The sequence below is a fragment of the Poecile atricapillus genome, chromosome 1 (assembly GCF_030490865.1).
Source record: "Poecile atricapillus isolate bPoeAtr1 chromosome 1, bPoeAtr1.hap1, whole genome shotgun sequence".
Classification (NCBI taxonomy): domain Eukaryota; kingdom Metazoa; phylum Chordata; class Aves; order Passeriformes; family Paridae; genus Poecile; species Poecile atricapillus.
Genome location: NC_081249.1, coordinates 15920428 through 15938092, shown reverse-complemented (window position 1 = coordinate 15938092; position 17665 = coordinate 15920428). Strand labels below are relative to the sequence as shown.

Below are 17665 nucleotides of genomic sequence, written 5' to 3'. Positions count from 1 at the left end.
AACAAACATACAAATTTTGTCTAGAGATTAAATGGGTCTAGCTAGTCTGACATCACTAATATTTGAATTATGTCCCAGTTCAAGGTAAAAGAGTTGTGACAAAAGGTGTTTGGGTATGAATCTGTACTACTGCTGCATCCCACTAGTCATCTTTCACCAGTTTTCCTTTCCATTTCAAGATTAGGTTCTCATGAAGTTTCTGCCTCAGCAGAATGGGGCACAAAGCTGCCTGGAGCTCGTGCAAAAGGGGTGGGTCTCTCCAGTGCAGTTTTCTTTTGGGAGTCCCCCTGTATGCATCTGTGTTACCTGTGATGTCAGTCAGTCAGGATGCACTTTGGGGAGAATTAGGGAAGCTGGTTTGTGTGTTTCTTTGGGCCAGTTGAAGTGTGTCACTAATGGTGACTGAACATCAATAAGTGAGTTGACAGGGTTTTACCTTTAAAGAATTACATGCAAGTGCTTCTCTAGGTGCCATGAATCCAGGGGTATCAGGGGATCAGCTTTCTGTGGCTCTTCCAATGAAGTGAAAAGGAAAGCTGGTATGTGATTAGTGGGGAGAAGATGTGTAGTAATGAATTTCATACAATGTTAGGAGTTAGAAGGGACCTTAAAGATCATCTTCTCCCAGCCCCGCTGCCCTGGTCAGGGACATGTCCCACTGGACAGGATGCTCAAAGCCTTATCCAACCTGGCCTTTCATACTGCTGGGGTTGGGGATCCACAACCTCCCTAGTGGGGGCATTTCAGAAAGGAAGATGAGCTACTTGCAAGTCCAACCTTTATTTCCAGTAAAAAGCTAGAATTCATACTGAATAAACTTGGAGAACTGAAAATAAAAAATAAAAACAGTGGATCACAAGCTGCAGGCCTGTATAGCTTCAAGTAGTTTTTCAAGAGAAATTTAAAAATTATGAATGAGCGACAAAGGAAACTGCATCCTAACTTCTTGAGTTTTTGGTACATTATCTCATAAGTTTCTTCACTGTTTCATGATATATCTGGGAAGTATTATGTATACTGTAAGGCAGAGTGAGAGTGTACAATGATAAAATTAGCAGATAGGTAATCCATTTGTCACAAACTAATTTCTGGAAGGACTTGTCAGTGAATAATGTTGGGGCCTGAAGTAACAGATTTGGTGATATTACTGAATAGTGCTAATAGAAAACAATATATGTTTTCTGGTTTTTCTTTCTGGCAGGTAATTCTGCTATTCTGAACTTGGCTGACCAGTGTTGTTGTGTCTTGCTTACGTTATGGTGGCATTAATGGTTGTTTCAAGGTCTCTGTAGCAGTCACTCAGCTATCACTCAGCTGCAGCATGGGGACAGTCAGCTGCACCCTGTGCCTGGCACCAGCCTGTTTCAGTAGAAAGCTGAAGCAGCTCAGTGTTCTCTGTTCTCATGCTGATGGGTGCAACTGAGCAGATGCTCCTGTTTTTCCAGGACCTCATTTTTTTTTAGTTCGTTACTGTAACCAGAAAGTCTGGACAAACAGCAAAAAGGCTTTTGTGAGAAGGAGATGCCAAATGAAATAGGAGGAGAACATATGGAAGGGAGAGGAAAGAGTATTTTGTGCAATTCAGAAGAAAAAAGTGATTAATTAAAACAGTAAATTAAAACACTGAAATAATTAATAAAGGACTGGACAGCTTTTTTTAAAAAACAAAAGCAAACCAGAAAACCCTAACTATCCCTTTGATTTATAACTCTGCTTTATTTTCAAATTACTGTGGTTGGTTAACTCTGGAGTTGCTTCTAAAATAACAACCCCTCCCGACACGATCTGCCTGTGTCTTGCTGAAGAAAATGTTATTGTGATTCCCCTCTACCCCTGGGTTGTCCTTTTGTTGTGTGTGACCTGGTCAATGCTGGGCTTTTGGCCAGCAGCTCTGGTTTATAGTGAGATCCCCTTTGTGTGAGCTGAACCCAGCATTATTGGGTCACACTCACCCATTACACATAACTTAATTAAATGTATTCACTTCCATCCTGCTATCTTGTATTTCATGAATAGTTCTGTCCTTGAATCACTGAGTTGTAAAGATGTTATATTTCCAATTTATGGTGATACCATTTTAGGGTTTTTCCTTCCCCAATATTGAATGTGGGATATATATGCCTTTAATATTATGGGAGCAAATGCAGTCTGAATTAGTAAAACCAAACTTTGATGAGTTTTGCTTTTAATAGGATAACAGTGAAGTGGTGAGTCTAAAACAGGCCAAAAAAACTTGTTCTTTACCTTGTGTATAGTTGCTTAATTTGAAAAATTACTTCAGTGTTTAGCAAGCATGGAAACATTTGAAAACATTTTATTTCTGTTTATCACATTTCTTAAATAAGCTGATAATGGAAGTAATTTTTTAATCTCATTTCTAGTCTAACAAATTAATTTCCTTTATTTTTTTTTTAGTAATCACAGAAAAGAGTAGTAGAAAGCTATTTTCTGCTGTAGTGTTCTTTCTGCTATATCCTTTTTTATCATTACAGTGGATAAATAAGAAATCAGTTTAGCAAAATTTGTTTTTATACCTAGCTATCAACATACCGCAACCATAACATAAATAATTATAAGCTTATTTTTTTCTCATTGAGGTAGTTCCTCTCAACATTTTTGTTTGCTTCCATTCTGTAGAAAATTTCTTTATGCCAGTTAGTTATTATTGTAATAGACATCCTGTGTATGGGATTACAAGACCAGCTGTTGTGTCAGATGTATGGTCTCAATAGGTTCCATCCATTACACCGGCTGCTAAGCTCTCCTGATCATAAAATGTGGAAGTAAATTAATTGTCTGTTAAAATTGTTAGACTACATTGGTGTGATATCTGTATACCAGTGCTTTCTCTTACTGAAATAAATCGAAGTATTAATTATGTTATTTTCTATTCTTTCCCCAGGAAGCTATTGATTGCCTAGAAATTAAAACGAGGTGTGAGAAGTCTGATTGATCAAGGTGGAAATATTTTTCCAAGAGCCTTTTGCAAAACCTTCAGACAGTCCCATTCGTGCCATGTTTTGTGGCTCTCACCTTAAGAGGAATTTGTCTTGATGAAGATTCCTAACATTGGTAATGTGATGAATAAATTTGAGATCCTTGGGGTTGTAGGTGAAGGTAAGTAGTATCTTAATAAAAGACTAATTAGAATTTTATATATATTTTACTTAGTCCTCTTGATGATAATAGCTACCGACTGCAGTTTTTTTTATTGTAGGTGTTTATTATCTATAGCTTCTGCTAATTTCCTTGTCAGCTGAAAGGAAGAGAAGAGAAATAAAACAGTTTTGTGGGAGCTTGGGGTTTTTTTATGTTGTTTTTTGTTCTTCCTTTTAGAAGTTTAATATATTGATTTCTTATTAGTGGTACTAGGGGAGATGCAAGTTATCAAACTTACCTGCAAGCATATTTTTTAAAAAATAATTTCAGTGTTTTAAAATCCATTTACTTTTAAGCAATCTTTATGAAATTTTTTCAGTGTACAGAGATTTAGTACCTGTATAAGCAAGTTCTGGATAATAATACTTGGAACATTGTTACTTCTGTAGTTAGGAGGTTGCTGAACTCTGTTTAACCTTGCCACTTGTAATTTTTTTTTTCCTTTGAGATGGCTTATCTCTCATCTTCTTTGTTTCAGGAGCCTATGGCGTTGTACTTAAATGCAGACACAAGGTAAGTGAATTGCTTTAAAGTCAGAGGGAAATGTTGGTGTTTGAGTGAAGCAATGCCTTTGATGAGAACTAACATGTTAATATGTATGAGACATGGTATCTGGGGTGGACTTTTTCTTGCAGTCAGTTACTTAATAGCAATCTTAATTTGCAAGTTTCAGGGGAAATGGCTATGTCTGGTACTAAATCTCAATTATTTGTGTTTAATATTTTCTGAAATATTACTAATGTTTTATTAATTTCAACTAAGAGAGTTTTTAAGAAAAGAGACCAAAAAATATTTTGGAACACTGTTTATGCTCAAGCAGTCTTAATTAGAATGCCAAATTATTTGCCAAATACTGCTGTAGAAGCACTTAGCTATCTTGGAAGGGGCAGGGGAGACAAAAGGGAGTCCATGAGGGATTTTGATATCCGTAGGATGATCAAATGGCACTTAGAAAGCAGTGACTTTTTTTGGCTGTTGATTTTAATTTGGAAAAAGAAGAAGTTAAAAGTGAAATAAAAAACACTGTTTGATACAGAAATGAAGCCTGGAAACTCGTCTGCTCTATTTCAATTAGTGGCTAAGTTGGATGTATCTGAACTTCCTGCTCATCATTGCAGAACTGACACAAACTATTTCTCTGTCTTTGGAGCTGCAGTGTAGTCATTTAACAAAATAACTTCTCTGAAGCAAAACATTTCAGAATCACAGAATTGTAGTGATCCAAGAATATATAAAATTCCTTTTATGTAGTTCATATCTTCTTTCTAGAGAAAGTTAGGACTGTGCCGAGGGTTTATGTTCCTGTGGTGGCTTTTAGTGTGTACATAGAAAGGTTTTTGCGCACACCGTCTGGGTCTATCTGGAATGTCTTACACTGTTGTACTGACTTAAAAAAAGGAAAAAAAATTGGAACTTAAGATCCTCTCTCAAGCTGAAGCCTTGTTGGGCTTGGGGATGTATAACAGTCAAGAGAGTGATTTAGGGAAATTGGGTCTTTTTAGATATGGTATGAAAATTCAGGCTGAGTAGTTTGAGAATACCTGGGTAGTGATGATACAGTTTGTACTAGGCAGCTCTATTCTTTGTGGAAATTAACCTCACCCAGACTCAAGAAGTTTCTAGGATTTCCTGCATTGCTGAGTGAAATTGAAGTTGTACATGTCTATTCACGCTCATGCAAAAGAGTTCAGTATTCTGAAAGTATGGTGTATTGGCAGGGTAATCTGCTGTCCAGATTCCTATGAGAATACCTTGCAGCACACCAGATAACTAGAAAGGAAAGGCTTTTCTTTATCAGAAGAGAGTGCTCCAACAGCCTGTGTAAGACTGCTTCCTTCCTGAGAATCTAAATTTTTTGGTAGTTGCACCATTTTTTTCTACGGCTTCATCTTAATGGAAACAACTGTGCTAAAAGTTTAAAACCAAGTGGTATTTCTTTAAGCTTCTAGCACGTGGATTTACTAAGACCTAGGGTTTCCAGTTTTTGGAGATCTAAAGAAGAAATTATGTATATTGCTGTTTTCATCTGATTGATAATTCTCACTCCAAACCCACTGCACCTAGCCTCTGAGAGTAGATGAGTTTAGGAACTACCCAAACTATCTGTCTAAAAGTTAAATGCTGGTCTTTCCTACTTGCATAAGAAAACAAAGATCAAATACACTTTAATACAGTCTTAACAGACATCTGGAAATGCAAGGATGTATGATTTGGGATTTTTTTATTTGCCTTTTTGTTGTTGGTGGTGTTTTGTTGTTTCCTTTTTACTGTTTCGCTGCTGGTGGGCATACTTTTGAGTGCAGAAGTGTTTATATTAATGTTTATAAATAGTGGTAATATGCCAGGAACAAATTCCCAGCTATTTTAAATCAATATATCTCCACTGTATTGTTGAGAGGGTAAACTTAGTGTGAAATGAGGAGCCAGCCCCTAATTGCAACAATTTTCCAACATATAATCCACTAGTGCTTCAGTAAATATGCAGCTTTTTACCTCAGAACATTTCACTGGCATGTGTATATAGATTTAAGTAGGAGAGAATGGCATAAGGAACAAATACCTTGTTATTATTATATGTGTTTTTTCTTTGCTAAGGGAACATTACCAGAAAAGCTAAAGTAGCTTCTCTAGAATGACTGTGTTTACATTATTATACAGCCTGTTTTTATCCCAAATTCTTCATTGCTCATTGTGGTTTGTGCATAAAGATTACTTGTTTATCTGAGGGTTTCTTCTGATTCTAAGCTAATAGAAATAATGCTGAAAAAGAACAGGGATAATGTTCTGAAAAGCTTTTTCCTATTTTTTCATTTAGTCAGATGATGCTTCCTAAGGAAATACACTGAAGTGCATCGTGTTTGAAAATACTGGAAATACAGTAGTATATTTGACAGTTACAAGCTATTAAAAAAGGCTGTCTTGGCTCATTTGTATTTTGTCTGTTTTCTGCAAAGAAAAGCCGCTTCAACAGTTCAATAGTGTCAGAGATCATGGCTGAGGAAAAGAATCTTTGCTAATGTTTAAGGTTTGTCAAATGTTTGCCCATTAAATAAAACCATTGTCCCTTTTACTTTACAAAGGGGTCTTGCTGCTTCATACAGAGTTTTTTTGGGCAATAATATGATAGGAAGATGCTGTGGTAAAGCCAGAGGTCTCCAAAGATGGGCACATGGAAAAAGAAGCCTAAAGAAAAAAAATAAGCCAAAAGCCAGTATGAAAAGGAAATGTTAGACTGTGAGATAATAAACTGTGTTTATAGGAGGAACACTGACAATTGCAGCTGCAAGTAGAGTTTGTAGAAATGAGGTGAATATATCCTTAGATGTCTGAGATAAGTGGAGACTCCGTCTAGGTGGAGATGATGACGCTAAAACGGGTTGTTTCTTAGGATGAGGCAGAGCTCTCCACACAGCCAGGCTGGAGAGGAAGATGGGTTCATAGGAGCAGGCAATCAAACCATGAGAGAAGAATTTGGACAATGCTCTCAGGCAAATGCTCTGATTCTGGAGGTGTCATGTGCAGGGCCAGGAGTTGGACTTTGGTGATTCTTATGGGTCCCTTCCAGCTCAGGACATTCTATGATTCTATGTCTATATACATATACTTGTATGTATAAGTTGATGGTGGTTTTGTAGGTTAGGCAGGTATGCAGGAAGGTGTGTGGTGATGCAGTTTCTCTAAAAGCATAGTTGAAATGGATGAAATCTCCTTGACTTCTCCTCCTTTCTTTGTGTGTTACCAGAGGCCTTGAGCCTGAGGGGATAGAGTTTAATCATTTGGAAGTTTGGTGCCAGTTGTTCTTGTATGTCCAACATCTTCTGCCTAATGAGATGGTTGTCTTTTATATTAGATATATATTTTATATTAGATATATATTTTATATATAGTGTCTGGTGATGGTGGCTCTTAAAAGTATGAGGCATTTTTAGACCTTTTCCTTGGAGATAAACACCACTCAATTCCCATATTAAAAACAAACAAAAAGAAATGTTAGTTAGAATTATTTGACACTTCAGTGCATTGAAGAATAACCTCTGGAATAGGTTTAATACTCCCAAGCAATGTCATCTTAGCCTAATATTTGGTTTTGTCTTATTTGAGCCTTCTGTAATGATCTTGCATTGTGTTCTGATAAGTTGTTGGTTTGCCTCAGAATACATGAGAGAAATATTTGCTGACCCCTTAAAGAAAGGTACATTTTACTCATTAGAAAATATAGCGAATATGCATATGTAGCAGAATCATTACATTTCTTTTGAATATCTCAGCTTTTTTAATATCTTTTATTGCTAGAACCCCTACGGATCAGCAGGGTCATGGCTTTCGCTTTGAAACCAATTTTTTTGTTGTTGTTTCTACAGCTAACCCACTTCTTCACACTTCACACTATTTGTTTGTGTTTGAGCAGAGTCAGGAATTCCTCTTTTGCCAATGCTGGCCAACTTGAGAACATTTTCCCCTGGCCATCACTGTGCTTTGTGGAAGTAATTCTTGTAGAACAACCAGCCCTCATTGTCTCCTTTTCCTTTCAGGGCTGTCTTTAAGCAGATACTAGAACAAGGTGAAATCTGTTCTTTTGGAAGACCAGGGTTGTATTTCTATTGTCCCTCTCTTAAGTCTTTCAAAATCTTAAATTCCACTGTCATGGTGGAGATGCTGGTCTGTTGTAATGCCCATAAGAAAGGCTCTCAGACTCTTTAAATTATAATTTAAAGTCCTGCTTCTTTAGTGAGTATTAATTTCACTATAATAAAGTAAAAATGGAACAGGTGATCTTAGATCCCTTTAGATGCTGGGAATCTTCAGTTGTGCAGCATCAAAATGGCCTCTGATCTGAGTGCAGCATACTGTGCAAACCAGTCTGTAAGAAGAGTTTTTTTACTATTTTCATTATTCAATCTATTACAGGATTCTTTTAAAAGAAATCTCCTAATCAATTCTGTTGTCAAACAGAAGGATGTTCTCAGGAGACCTTCTTGCTACATCCCTAGATAAAGGCAAGGCCACACAGGTTGTGTAGCTTCAGATGATGAGTGGGAGCTGCTTGCAGGCTCCTCTGGTACAATGACCTGGCTGAGGTTGTCTTGCAGTGCAGGCTCCTGAGCCACCTCAGGTGAATTCTGATGTGCATCACTAATTCCTCCATGTACAGTGGTCTTCTGTCAGGGTGCATACACATTGCCTGTGAGGTTATCATCAGCCTTCACATTCCTGTTGGGTCATTGATCAATGTCAAGCAATTGCCTTCTCCATTTTCCAAAAATCTGATTGTCTCCATCATGCTGTATTACCCTTGCAGCAAATGCTGGAGTGCTCCAAGTCTTCTGTGAAAACTGGACTTCATTGTAAGACTTGCCTTAAAAAGGCTTTATCTGTTTTGCTCTCTTCATAAGGTGCTTCGAAGCAGGTATTCCCCTAGTGTAACCTGACTTCTAACCCTCATGGCAAAACTTATGATTTTTGACTTTGGTCTTAGCTGTTGGAAAGCAAATGTACATGCATCAAGCACCCCTCTCCTCTGCAAGGATCTCCTCACCTTGTTAAGATATTTAACAGAAGATGAGCTGTTTCTGCTGTGGCAGAGCTCTGGTCATGCAAGCTATTCCACTACATTTTCTGTACCCCTAAAGAGTTGGTTCATCCTCTAGGATGACAGGTAGTTCAGATAAAATGCATATTTCTGGAGCTGTGCACTGATTCCTAGTTCCTCCTGGTCTTTTGTCAGAAGTTTTATGTACAGGCACTGGGAACCTGGTCATGCCGCTCTCATAGAGCAAATGAGAACTTCATACTCATAGAAAATTTGTCATAATATTGTCATAAAAACAGAGTTCTGAACTTCCCTGGTGGATGTTAGAATCCCTTTTCCAGCTCTTGTGTCTGCTGATGTTATTAACACCTTCACACTTTAAATCTGCAAACCATTTCTGTGTTGTTGAGTTCTCCTTTAGTGTCAAAATTAAAAGGTAAGCGTACTTGTATGTAAAAGTTCCAGGTTTTTTTCACTTTGTGTTGTATTTTTTCATGAACTTTCTTTAGATTTGGCTCTCAAGGTTCCTTAACTCCCCTGTATGTGTTAAGTCAAATACTTGGACTGAAGAATACAGTCATTACAGTTTAACTTTTGTGGTATTATCTTTTGTACTGAAATGGGTACAGCTCTTTTTTGTTTTACTTTGGATGTGATTGATTTGACAGTAGCTCCTCTTTGGTTGATTGAGAAATTAAATGATGAGTAAATGAAAAATCTGAGTTCTCAAAATGAGACCAGATTGCTGCCTGTGTTTTTTCCCTTCATCCTATTTTTTTTTCTGATTTTTTTTTTTGTATGTAATTAAAAGCAATATGCTAATTTTCTCAACTAATCAAATTTGGTTTGGCTTTGTGGCAAGATTTTTGGTTTTAATTGTTGCCATGGCAAAATCTCTATGCAGCATACTGTTTTCTTTCAGTAATGGCAGTTTACCTATGTGAGATTATTCCATTAATGCTGTGGTTCCTTGGGCTAAACCATCTTACCACTGCTGGTTTTTTGTGCCAAAATTTGTATGAAACGCATACAATAAATATGAGGCTTTTTGGACCTTCTGGATAAATAGGGTTTGACAGTAGTAAGTGTTTGCAGTAGTCAAAGTTGAGATATTTGAAAAGAAGTTTGAGATTCAAGTATTATGTGAGGAGGTTAGGCAAGTGGTAGTGCTGAAAGTCATGGTAACTTCAATAACCACTTGCTTAAAATTCACTATGAGACAGTGAATAACCTTTTGAATTCCTTACAGAATTCTATTTTGAAATGTTAGATGTGTATTTGTTTTGTGGACTTCCAAACTCTACTTCCACGGCATTCCCTTGAGTGCAGCAGTGAGAGGCAAGCTTGATTAATGCTGATTCACTTCAGATACTGCTTTCTATACGTAAATTGACAGACAATCAACATCTGTAACTTCCTCCTATGCAGGGTAGACATGAATGTGGTATTGACAGTTCATAAAGCTTTCATTTTTCATTGATGCATTGTCACATTTGTCTTTACCTGAACCTCTTCCCTGTGGCAGGGGGAAACAGAGAATCAGGTAGCATTATATTAATGTGTTTTAAATATGATTGATGTCAGTAAAGTGCTGATTTATATTCAAGTAAGTGGAAGATTCATATTTGTACTGTTAGTGCTCCAAAGATCAGATACTTGTGCAGAATGGAGCATAGAAACTGAACTTGCTGAGTTCCCACAGCCTGAGCAGACCACTACTAATTCAGTCTCCCCTCTCACCCCCAAGGTGGGCTATAGTATTCTCCATATCACAGTAATGCTGCCTTTTATTTCTTTTCCTCAAAATCTTATTCCCAAGTCTCTCTCATTCTTCAGTTATTTTTAGAGGTTTTCATAATGCATTCATTAATAAACACCATTAAAGCACGAATTTTGAGGAAACTATAAGATGCTGAAATGACTTGCCTACAATACTGGGGAAAAAATATTTATCTCTGTTTGGTGTTGTCCTAATTTCCTCAAAGTCTGAGTCCTGGTATTAACTAAAGTAAACATTTGGGTTCATACTTGTAGGGCTATGTAGAATAAGGGGATGAAGTAAGGTACTCCCAGATCTTTTTTTCATTGCTTTTATTTTGTTCTGTCTGTTATTTCTGCTGTATGTTGCTAAGATTTGCTCTGTTTCAGGGTTTTATTCAATTTGATCTTATGTAAAACCTTGCTATCTTTATCAGTCACATACAGTAATTTCTTTAAGAGGGTCTGGCCAGGGTTCAACAAAGTGGGCATGAATGCATTTTAAAATGCATTAAATTACCAGAGGGAATGATAAGGGAGGTTTAGGTTGGGTATCAGGAAAAGGTTCTTCACCCAGAGCCTGGCCAGGCACTGGAACAGGCTCCCCATGGAAGTGGTCACAGCTCCAAGCCTGACAGAGTTCCAGAGGTATTTGACAATGCTCTCAGACACATGGTGTGATTCCCGGGGTGTCCTGTGCATGGCCAGGAGTTGGACTCAGGGATCTTTGTGGGTCATTTTATTCTATGATATTCTATGATTTTATGAAAGTTAATGTTTTTTGGTAGTAATAACACCAATCACTTTGTTGCCATATCAGTGGAATGATGCTGCTTTGATGTCTGCAGTTGTGCTGTGTTGTTTCCTTTTGAGTCTTTTCTGACAATCCAGACTGGTGTTGGAAAGTTCCCTTGTTCCCTCCATTCCCTTACCTCCTCCTTTGTGCTTGTCATGTTATGGACCCTGCTCAGATATGGATGGTATTCAGTAAAAAAAATTCAATTCCATCCCTCCTTTGCTCCTGATGGCTAATATTTAGAAATGTAAGGGCAAAGATAAGAAACAGAGCTTTCAGAGTGGAGAAATCAACTTGCTGTGGAAGGGGATATTAAGAATTTTCTTTTTTCAGATGTGTTCAGTTTAAATCAGTGCAGTGTGAGGGTGTTTGCTCGCAGTACCACAAATTAGGATGGCTTAAGTTGGCTTGTCCATTATAACGTTTCATGCAGTACAGAGCTGGGGTGCAGAGACACCTAATGCTGCAGAAGAAAACAAGAAGGGTAGGGGAGACAAACAGGGGATCACCCTTGTACTTCAGGAATGCAGGTAGTTGAAAGAAGCATAGAAGCCTGAGTTAAAAATAACAAGTGATTCATCTTGCTTTGGAAGGATATGTAAAATGTATTACTGATGGTATTCAATTTAAATTAAGTCAAAGATAAGCAATTTGTTGCAGTCACAGTATCTCACATGAGTATTTCTTTTAGACAGTTTCTTCTACTTGGTCACACTAATGGCTCTGGATAAACCAGACATCTTTTGCCCCTTTTCTTTTGTTTTTTTAAGAAACTGTATGCATTTTTGATAGTATTTTACATAATATTTTATATTAATTCTTACTGTGGGTACTGGTGTTCCTAAGTGAAAGGTTACTGCTTATGCCACAAATAAGAGCTTTGCTTGGAATATTGCCAGTAAATAAACAAGCCTGCTAGTCGTTGCTCCATCTGCAAAGGGATTATATATCATGACACTTGTAATAATACAGAAATCATATTCAGACCTGCAGCAGTGTGTTCTGTGGCTGCCCTTAATGGCTCTTAATTGCAAACAGCTTGTAGAGCTCTATCTCATTTTAAGGTCCTTGTAACTGAAATCTTACTTTTAAGTGTGGATGTGATGAGCACCCAAAGCAAGGTATCCATAAAATTATTTTTTCTTGCAAAAAGTTGAAAATATTATGCTGAAAATTGAAGTTTAGGAACATGACTACAGTACTTCTTAGAAGCAGTAGCAGAAGAAATTAAAATAGATGAGATTTAGAGACCTTATGTAGGGTCTTGGATCATTAGGAAAATAGTGGTGCAAGCAAGGGAATTCATAGTTACTGCAAATTAATATATGGGAGAGGGAGCAGCATATGGCTAATTATAGGACTACATCCATAGTAGTATGAACTTGGCTGAATATTGGATTACAATCCAGTTTTGTCATCAAATTGCAAATTACTCTGTAGCATAATTGATGCTAACAAAATGGTATTTCTAAATTTTAGTCTAATTGTTTTCCCATGAGGGATTCTTGTGGAGTTTTTAAAGTTTTCTAGGACACATGAGCAGCTCTAAGAACACTAGGTTAATCATTGATTTCTGAGCACTCTCTGTATTTAAACAAAGGCCACTAAGAGCACAACTCAGTGTTTCAGAAGATCATACGTGCAGATTATTAAATGTACCATGGTAAAAAAGGGTCTGGATCAACTGTCTGCCTTTCAAAATTCTTTGTAGAAACTAAGTTAATCTAAAATTTAAATACACTAAAGTGTCTTGAATATATTGTCACAATATATCAGCACACATACATCAGAATATGCCATTCTTTTTTTTTTTTTTTTTTTTTTTTGACTGATGAATTTACAGTCCTTTTTTTTTTTTAACTCAGGAGTCCTGGAAAATGAGCATTTGACAATGTAGATAAAACATTGACAATAACAGCGAAAAATTTCCTATAATTTCATTTTTTTCTGAAAACTATAAGCTCCTCTTGGTACTATATTTTTTAATCAAAAAAGATTACAGTGTGTTTTTAAATAGTAAGTTGTCCCTCTGAATGTCCTGGTTAAAGCAATTTATATTTCTTTGATTACTCGCTTCTGTGTAATTTCTAACTCATGGGATACCCTCCTAAAATATAAAAAACTTTCTATTTTTTTGCATAAAAATTCTTGGAATACCTAACTTCTTTTGAAGTATAGTGGTATTTACTTCTCTTTCAAAGCCTGGATAACAGTAAGTGGGGAAAAAAATAAAGTAGTTTCCTTTTTTATCATTATATCTGTTAAAATTTGTATAAATTTGTAAATTCTTGTGCTAACAACCTAAAAATTGCACTTATAATGTGTGGTTTGATCACAGCTAAAGGCCTAAGTAAGGGACTAGACAAACCTAACATCAGAATATGGTGATCAAAAAATTTTGGATATAGTGGGAAGGCAGTCTGAGCTCTTGAATAGAGGCCACTTTTGCTAAGACTGCTTTGTGCTCTTTTTTCAACCAATAGCATTTGTTAAATGTTTTCACAGAACATGGATTCATTCTTTATGATATCTATGCCTTATACATGTGTTACAATTTTGAAAATCTTCAAAACACATATTTTTGCTGTGTGTAGCTGCAGCTCCACCTGGACACTAAAGCTTGATGAGTCTGCTGCTTGCCTTTTTTTCAAGACTAGTCCAATTGCATGCTAGTTTCTCCCTTCTAAAGTATATCTGTTTAAGCTGCTTCTGATTTAAGATAAAAACTAAAACATCTGGATTTATAAAGTATTTGCATTTTTACTATCTCTGATCCATTTTAGTTTAAATTGCTAAATTAGACCAATCTTTGTGCAAGTTCCTTTTAAGCCATAACACCACAGAACATAAAGGCTTTACTTTTCATGCTATGAAAAATCACACACTGTATGCATTTTATTTTCACTTTTTCAGATGTATAGCAAAGTGAGGCCTTGTTTCTGAACAAGACAGATAACTCTTGTTTGGAAACAGGTACCAACTTTGCTCTCCAATTTTATAGTTACTTGCACCTTAAAAACTTTGATAAGCATCTTCTGTTTCTGCCTCCATGTGAGGACTGTGTAAGTAATTTCTGTGTTGTACTGGGTGTAGAAAGATTAGTCTAACAAAGTTCAGTGTCAGTCTTGCGTAAAGGGAGGATGAATATTTGCAGGTCTTGAAGTGAAATGATTGTACTCATGGATGCCCATTTCTTCCTGGTTTCCTTCACTTGTACCCTCATACCCACACACTTAGAAGTATAAAGGGACAAGTGTGTGCTCATGAGAGGTGTCTGATTTTGGCAGTATCTCCAGTGTGCAGGATGGAGGACGAGGGTAAGGAGCTTTCAAGTCCCCACTTCATCTCTGAAGTTCCTCTGGGTGGTGATAACAAACTAGTACCTACATCTTTTGTGTATATATTATGTTTAGATGTTGTCTGTTGTTATGGAATGGTCCTTAGCTTCAATCTTTCTTTCTTCAACTTCCATGGGTCTGTTTTCTGCTTTTCCTTGTTTGGGGCTTGTGTCTGCAAATGATGTTTATAATCTGTTTCCTTGATGGGCTAACAGAAGATAGGCTCACACATTATGAGCTGCAACCTTGTGGCCATTTAAAAAAAAAAAAAAAAGTGTTTTTGAGGTATGGCAGAAGTAGGTGATATTTGTAAGTGTAATAATACACTGAGATATGAAAAGATGAAATTCTGTAGGACCTAAAAAAATTGACTGGTTACACCTACCTCCTCTTTTGACAGTATGCATCTTGACCAGGAGGCAAGCTATCTTCTTGAAATCAATTAACATTTCCAACAGAGATAGAGTAATGCCATGTTTATGCACAGAAACATGTTGCAGGCAATGCCATCTGCAGAGCAGAGCTGACTAGCTGCTGCTTCTACAGGATTAAGTTTTTCTGTGACTGTTTGTGTGGAAAACTCATCCAAGTGGTGCCTACCATTTCTTTCCCCTTCAAAGCATCAGCCAGTGAAGAACTGTGTTAAGAAACATATAAAAGATAGTATCTGATGGACTTGCACCCTGGGCTCTGAACTTGTTCTAATTTTGTAAGTCCTTCCTGCTTCCACTGCTATAAATGTTGTTGTAGTGCTAAGAAACTGTTTGGGGAGCAACAGAGAATTAGTAGGAGCTTCCCCAGTGACTTTTAGAAAGGCTAAACATAAGCCAAACAACATCCATCCCTTGGACTCTAGTAGGTTTAAAAAAAAGAGAAAGTGAGGAAGAGGCATTTATCCTCAGAAATTCGGGGGTGTATTGCCCATCATCCATATTCCTCAGATAACATGAAAGAGAATGCAGATGTCTAGATGATATCAGGATCAGAGAAGCAAATCAAGGGTCAACAGCCTGTCTATAAGCCTGTCTGTAGTATTTCTTGGTTTCTATTTACTAGGGTTTTCAATGAAATGGATAGTGTTTAATTTATATTGCTAAAGAGGAGCTTCTGTTCCTTTACCAACATCCTTCTAATTACACATGTGCACATGTACAGTGCACAAGTGTGTATACACACACACACATATTTGTGTAATTAATGAGTTACAGCATGGTGGTCTCTTCTGGTCAGTTTTTGAAAATGCTGCTAGCCCATTCCTTCTGTTGCTTGTACAAAGATTTTTGTATGTACTAGTTTAGCACACTGTTACACTTCTCATTTTTATGCATGTAAGGAGAACTGAACACTTATACTTGAACAGTATAAAATATGAATGGCAATAAATCTGTTGTTTTGTCAAAGTATTTAGCAGGCATGTACAAGGCTTTAATGAAAATACAAAGATTTCACAGCTGAAGTCTTGTGATTATATTTTCTCAGCTTTCACTTGTCTCTGCATCTGAAGATCGTGTTTCAGGAACTTTCTGAAAATTTATCTTTATTGCTAAAGTGTCTTGTTTTTTTATATGTTTGTGTGAAGGAAGACAATCTTTTATCACTTCTGAGCTATTAAAAGAAAAATGAGAAGGAAAGGTCTGTTTAGCTTTATAGTTCTGTATCTACAGTAAACAATAAGACCCAGAATTTTTCAATGGAAGAATATGCCCTTCCTGAACAGATCAGGCTAGGAATCAAATTATGAGGGCATAGTTTATTCCTGCAAAGAACAAATATGTGGAAAGACAAAAGCAAAGGAAAAATTACGTACAGGGATCTCTTATCTATGGATTTGTTTGAGGTTTTTCTCTTGATTTTTAGACTGGGGTAGGTTAACAATTAACATTCTTCAAGGTCACCTTTCTATTTTTTGAAGAGGTGGTGATAACTTACTATTCAAACAGTACTACCTGAATGAAACCTGTGTGATGTGAATAATTTTTTTCTCTATGAAGATTTCAACTGCATTTAGAGTAACCAATTTATTAATTTGCTAACTTTTTTATGTATTATTACATATCGAGAGCTATTGCTATAAAATTTTATACTGCAATGTTGTGGAGATTAAAAAAAAAAAAGAAATCACACCCAGAATCTTGTTATGATGAAACCAAGTCAGATTTGGCACATTCAAGCACAAATGCTAGTCAATAAACTGCTGTTAGAACTATTGTTTACTCTCTGTACCACCAGAAGGCTTGCTACTATATCAGTTTACAAGGGACAGAAGGCACCCTTCCTCTGGGAAAGCTTTGTTTTCCATATCATGCAGTTTAGACCAAGTACTTCAATGAAGCTCCAAGCTTACTTGTAGAGGTTTAGCTTTTGGATTTTTGTAGTAATCTTAAATCAAATCTGAGATAGGAATCTGGCTATTAAACATTAATGACAAATTTCTCATTAATTTCTCATTAAGTTTCTAATTTACTTAAGTAAAAGGTTCAAAACCTTTACTCCACAAAGAATCATAAAGCTTTTCCAATTGTTACTTTTTCTTTCACCTCTCTTTAAATTAATCTTTTTGGAACTGAGAAAAATACGGCTCTAGGAGGTCAATGTATGACATACATTCTAAATCCATAGTTTTCTTACCAAAACTTCTCATGTTAAATATTTGAGCTCTTGCTCAAGGATCTGATCTAAAGCATTCTTCTGGAAGCTTAATATAAGGAGAAAAGCCACTTCTAATGGGCCCTTATTTGCAAGTTATTTAAAGTTTTATTGATCTCAGGTAGTACCTTTAATTATACCAGAGAAAGGAAATGCAGAGCTCATAGCAGGGATATTTATAGCTTCATGAAGATCCTCACAAATGAACATATACTTTATTCTTTAATATGCAGGTGAAAGAACAAGGATGAGCTTCAGAAATTCTGGTCTTGCTGCTAGCTATGCCAGATTGCTTTGTGGGATGTGAGAATTGACGCTGCAGTTACGTTGGCAATGGAGATGTTCTGACTTCAGTAGCACACTTTGGAATACTTTATTTGTGTTTCTAGCATGTTAATTACAAATACAATCCAATGGACTGTGATGATCTTAATATAG

At 36.5% G+C, this 17665-nt stretch overlaps 1 protein-coding gene across 4 annotated transcripts in view; it reads left to right on the top strand.

Annotated features, from left to right (window-relative positions):
• The window catches only part of CDKL5 (cyclin dependent kinase like 5), a 123800-nt gene that overhangs the window by 45445 nt on the left and 60690 nt on the right, over positions 1 to 17665 (top strand). For all 4 annotated transcript variants that reach the window (XM_058860587.1, XM_058860559.1, XM_058860568.1 and 1 more), the window contains exons 2-3: positions 2903 to 3117; positions 3638 to 3672. In XM_058860587.1, coding sequence (XP_058716570.1) covers positions 3054 to 3117; positions 3638 to 3672 — 99 coding nt within the window. In that variant the 5' untranslated portion in view covers positions 2903 to 3053. The remainder of the gene's footprint in view (positions 1 to 2902; positions 3118 to 3637; positions 3673 to 17665) is intronic.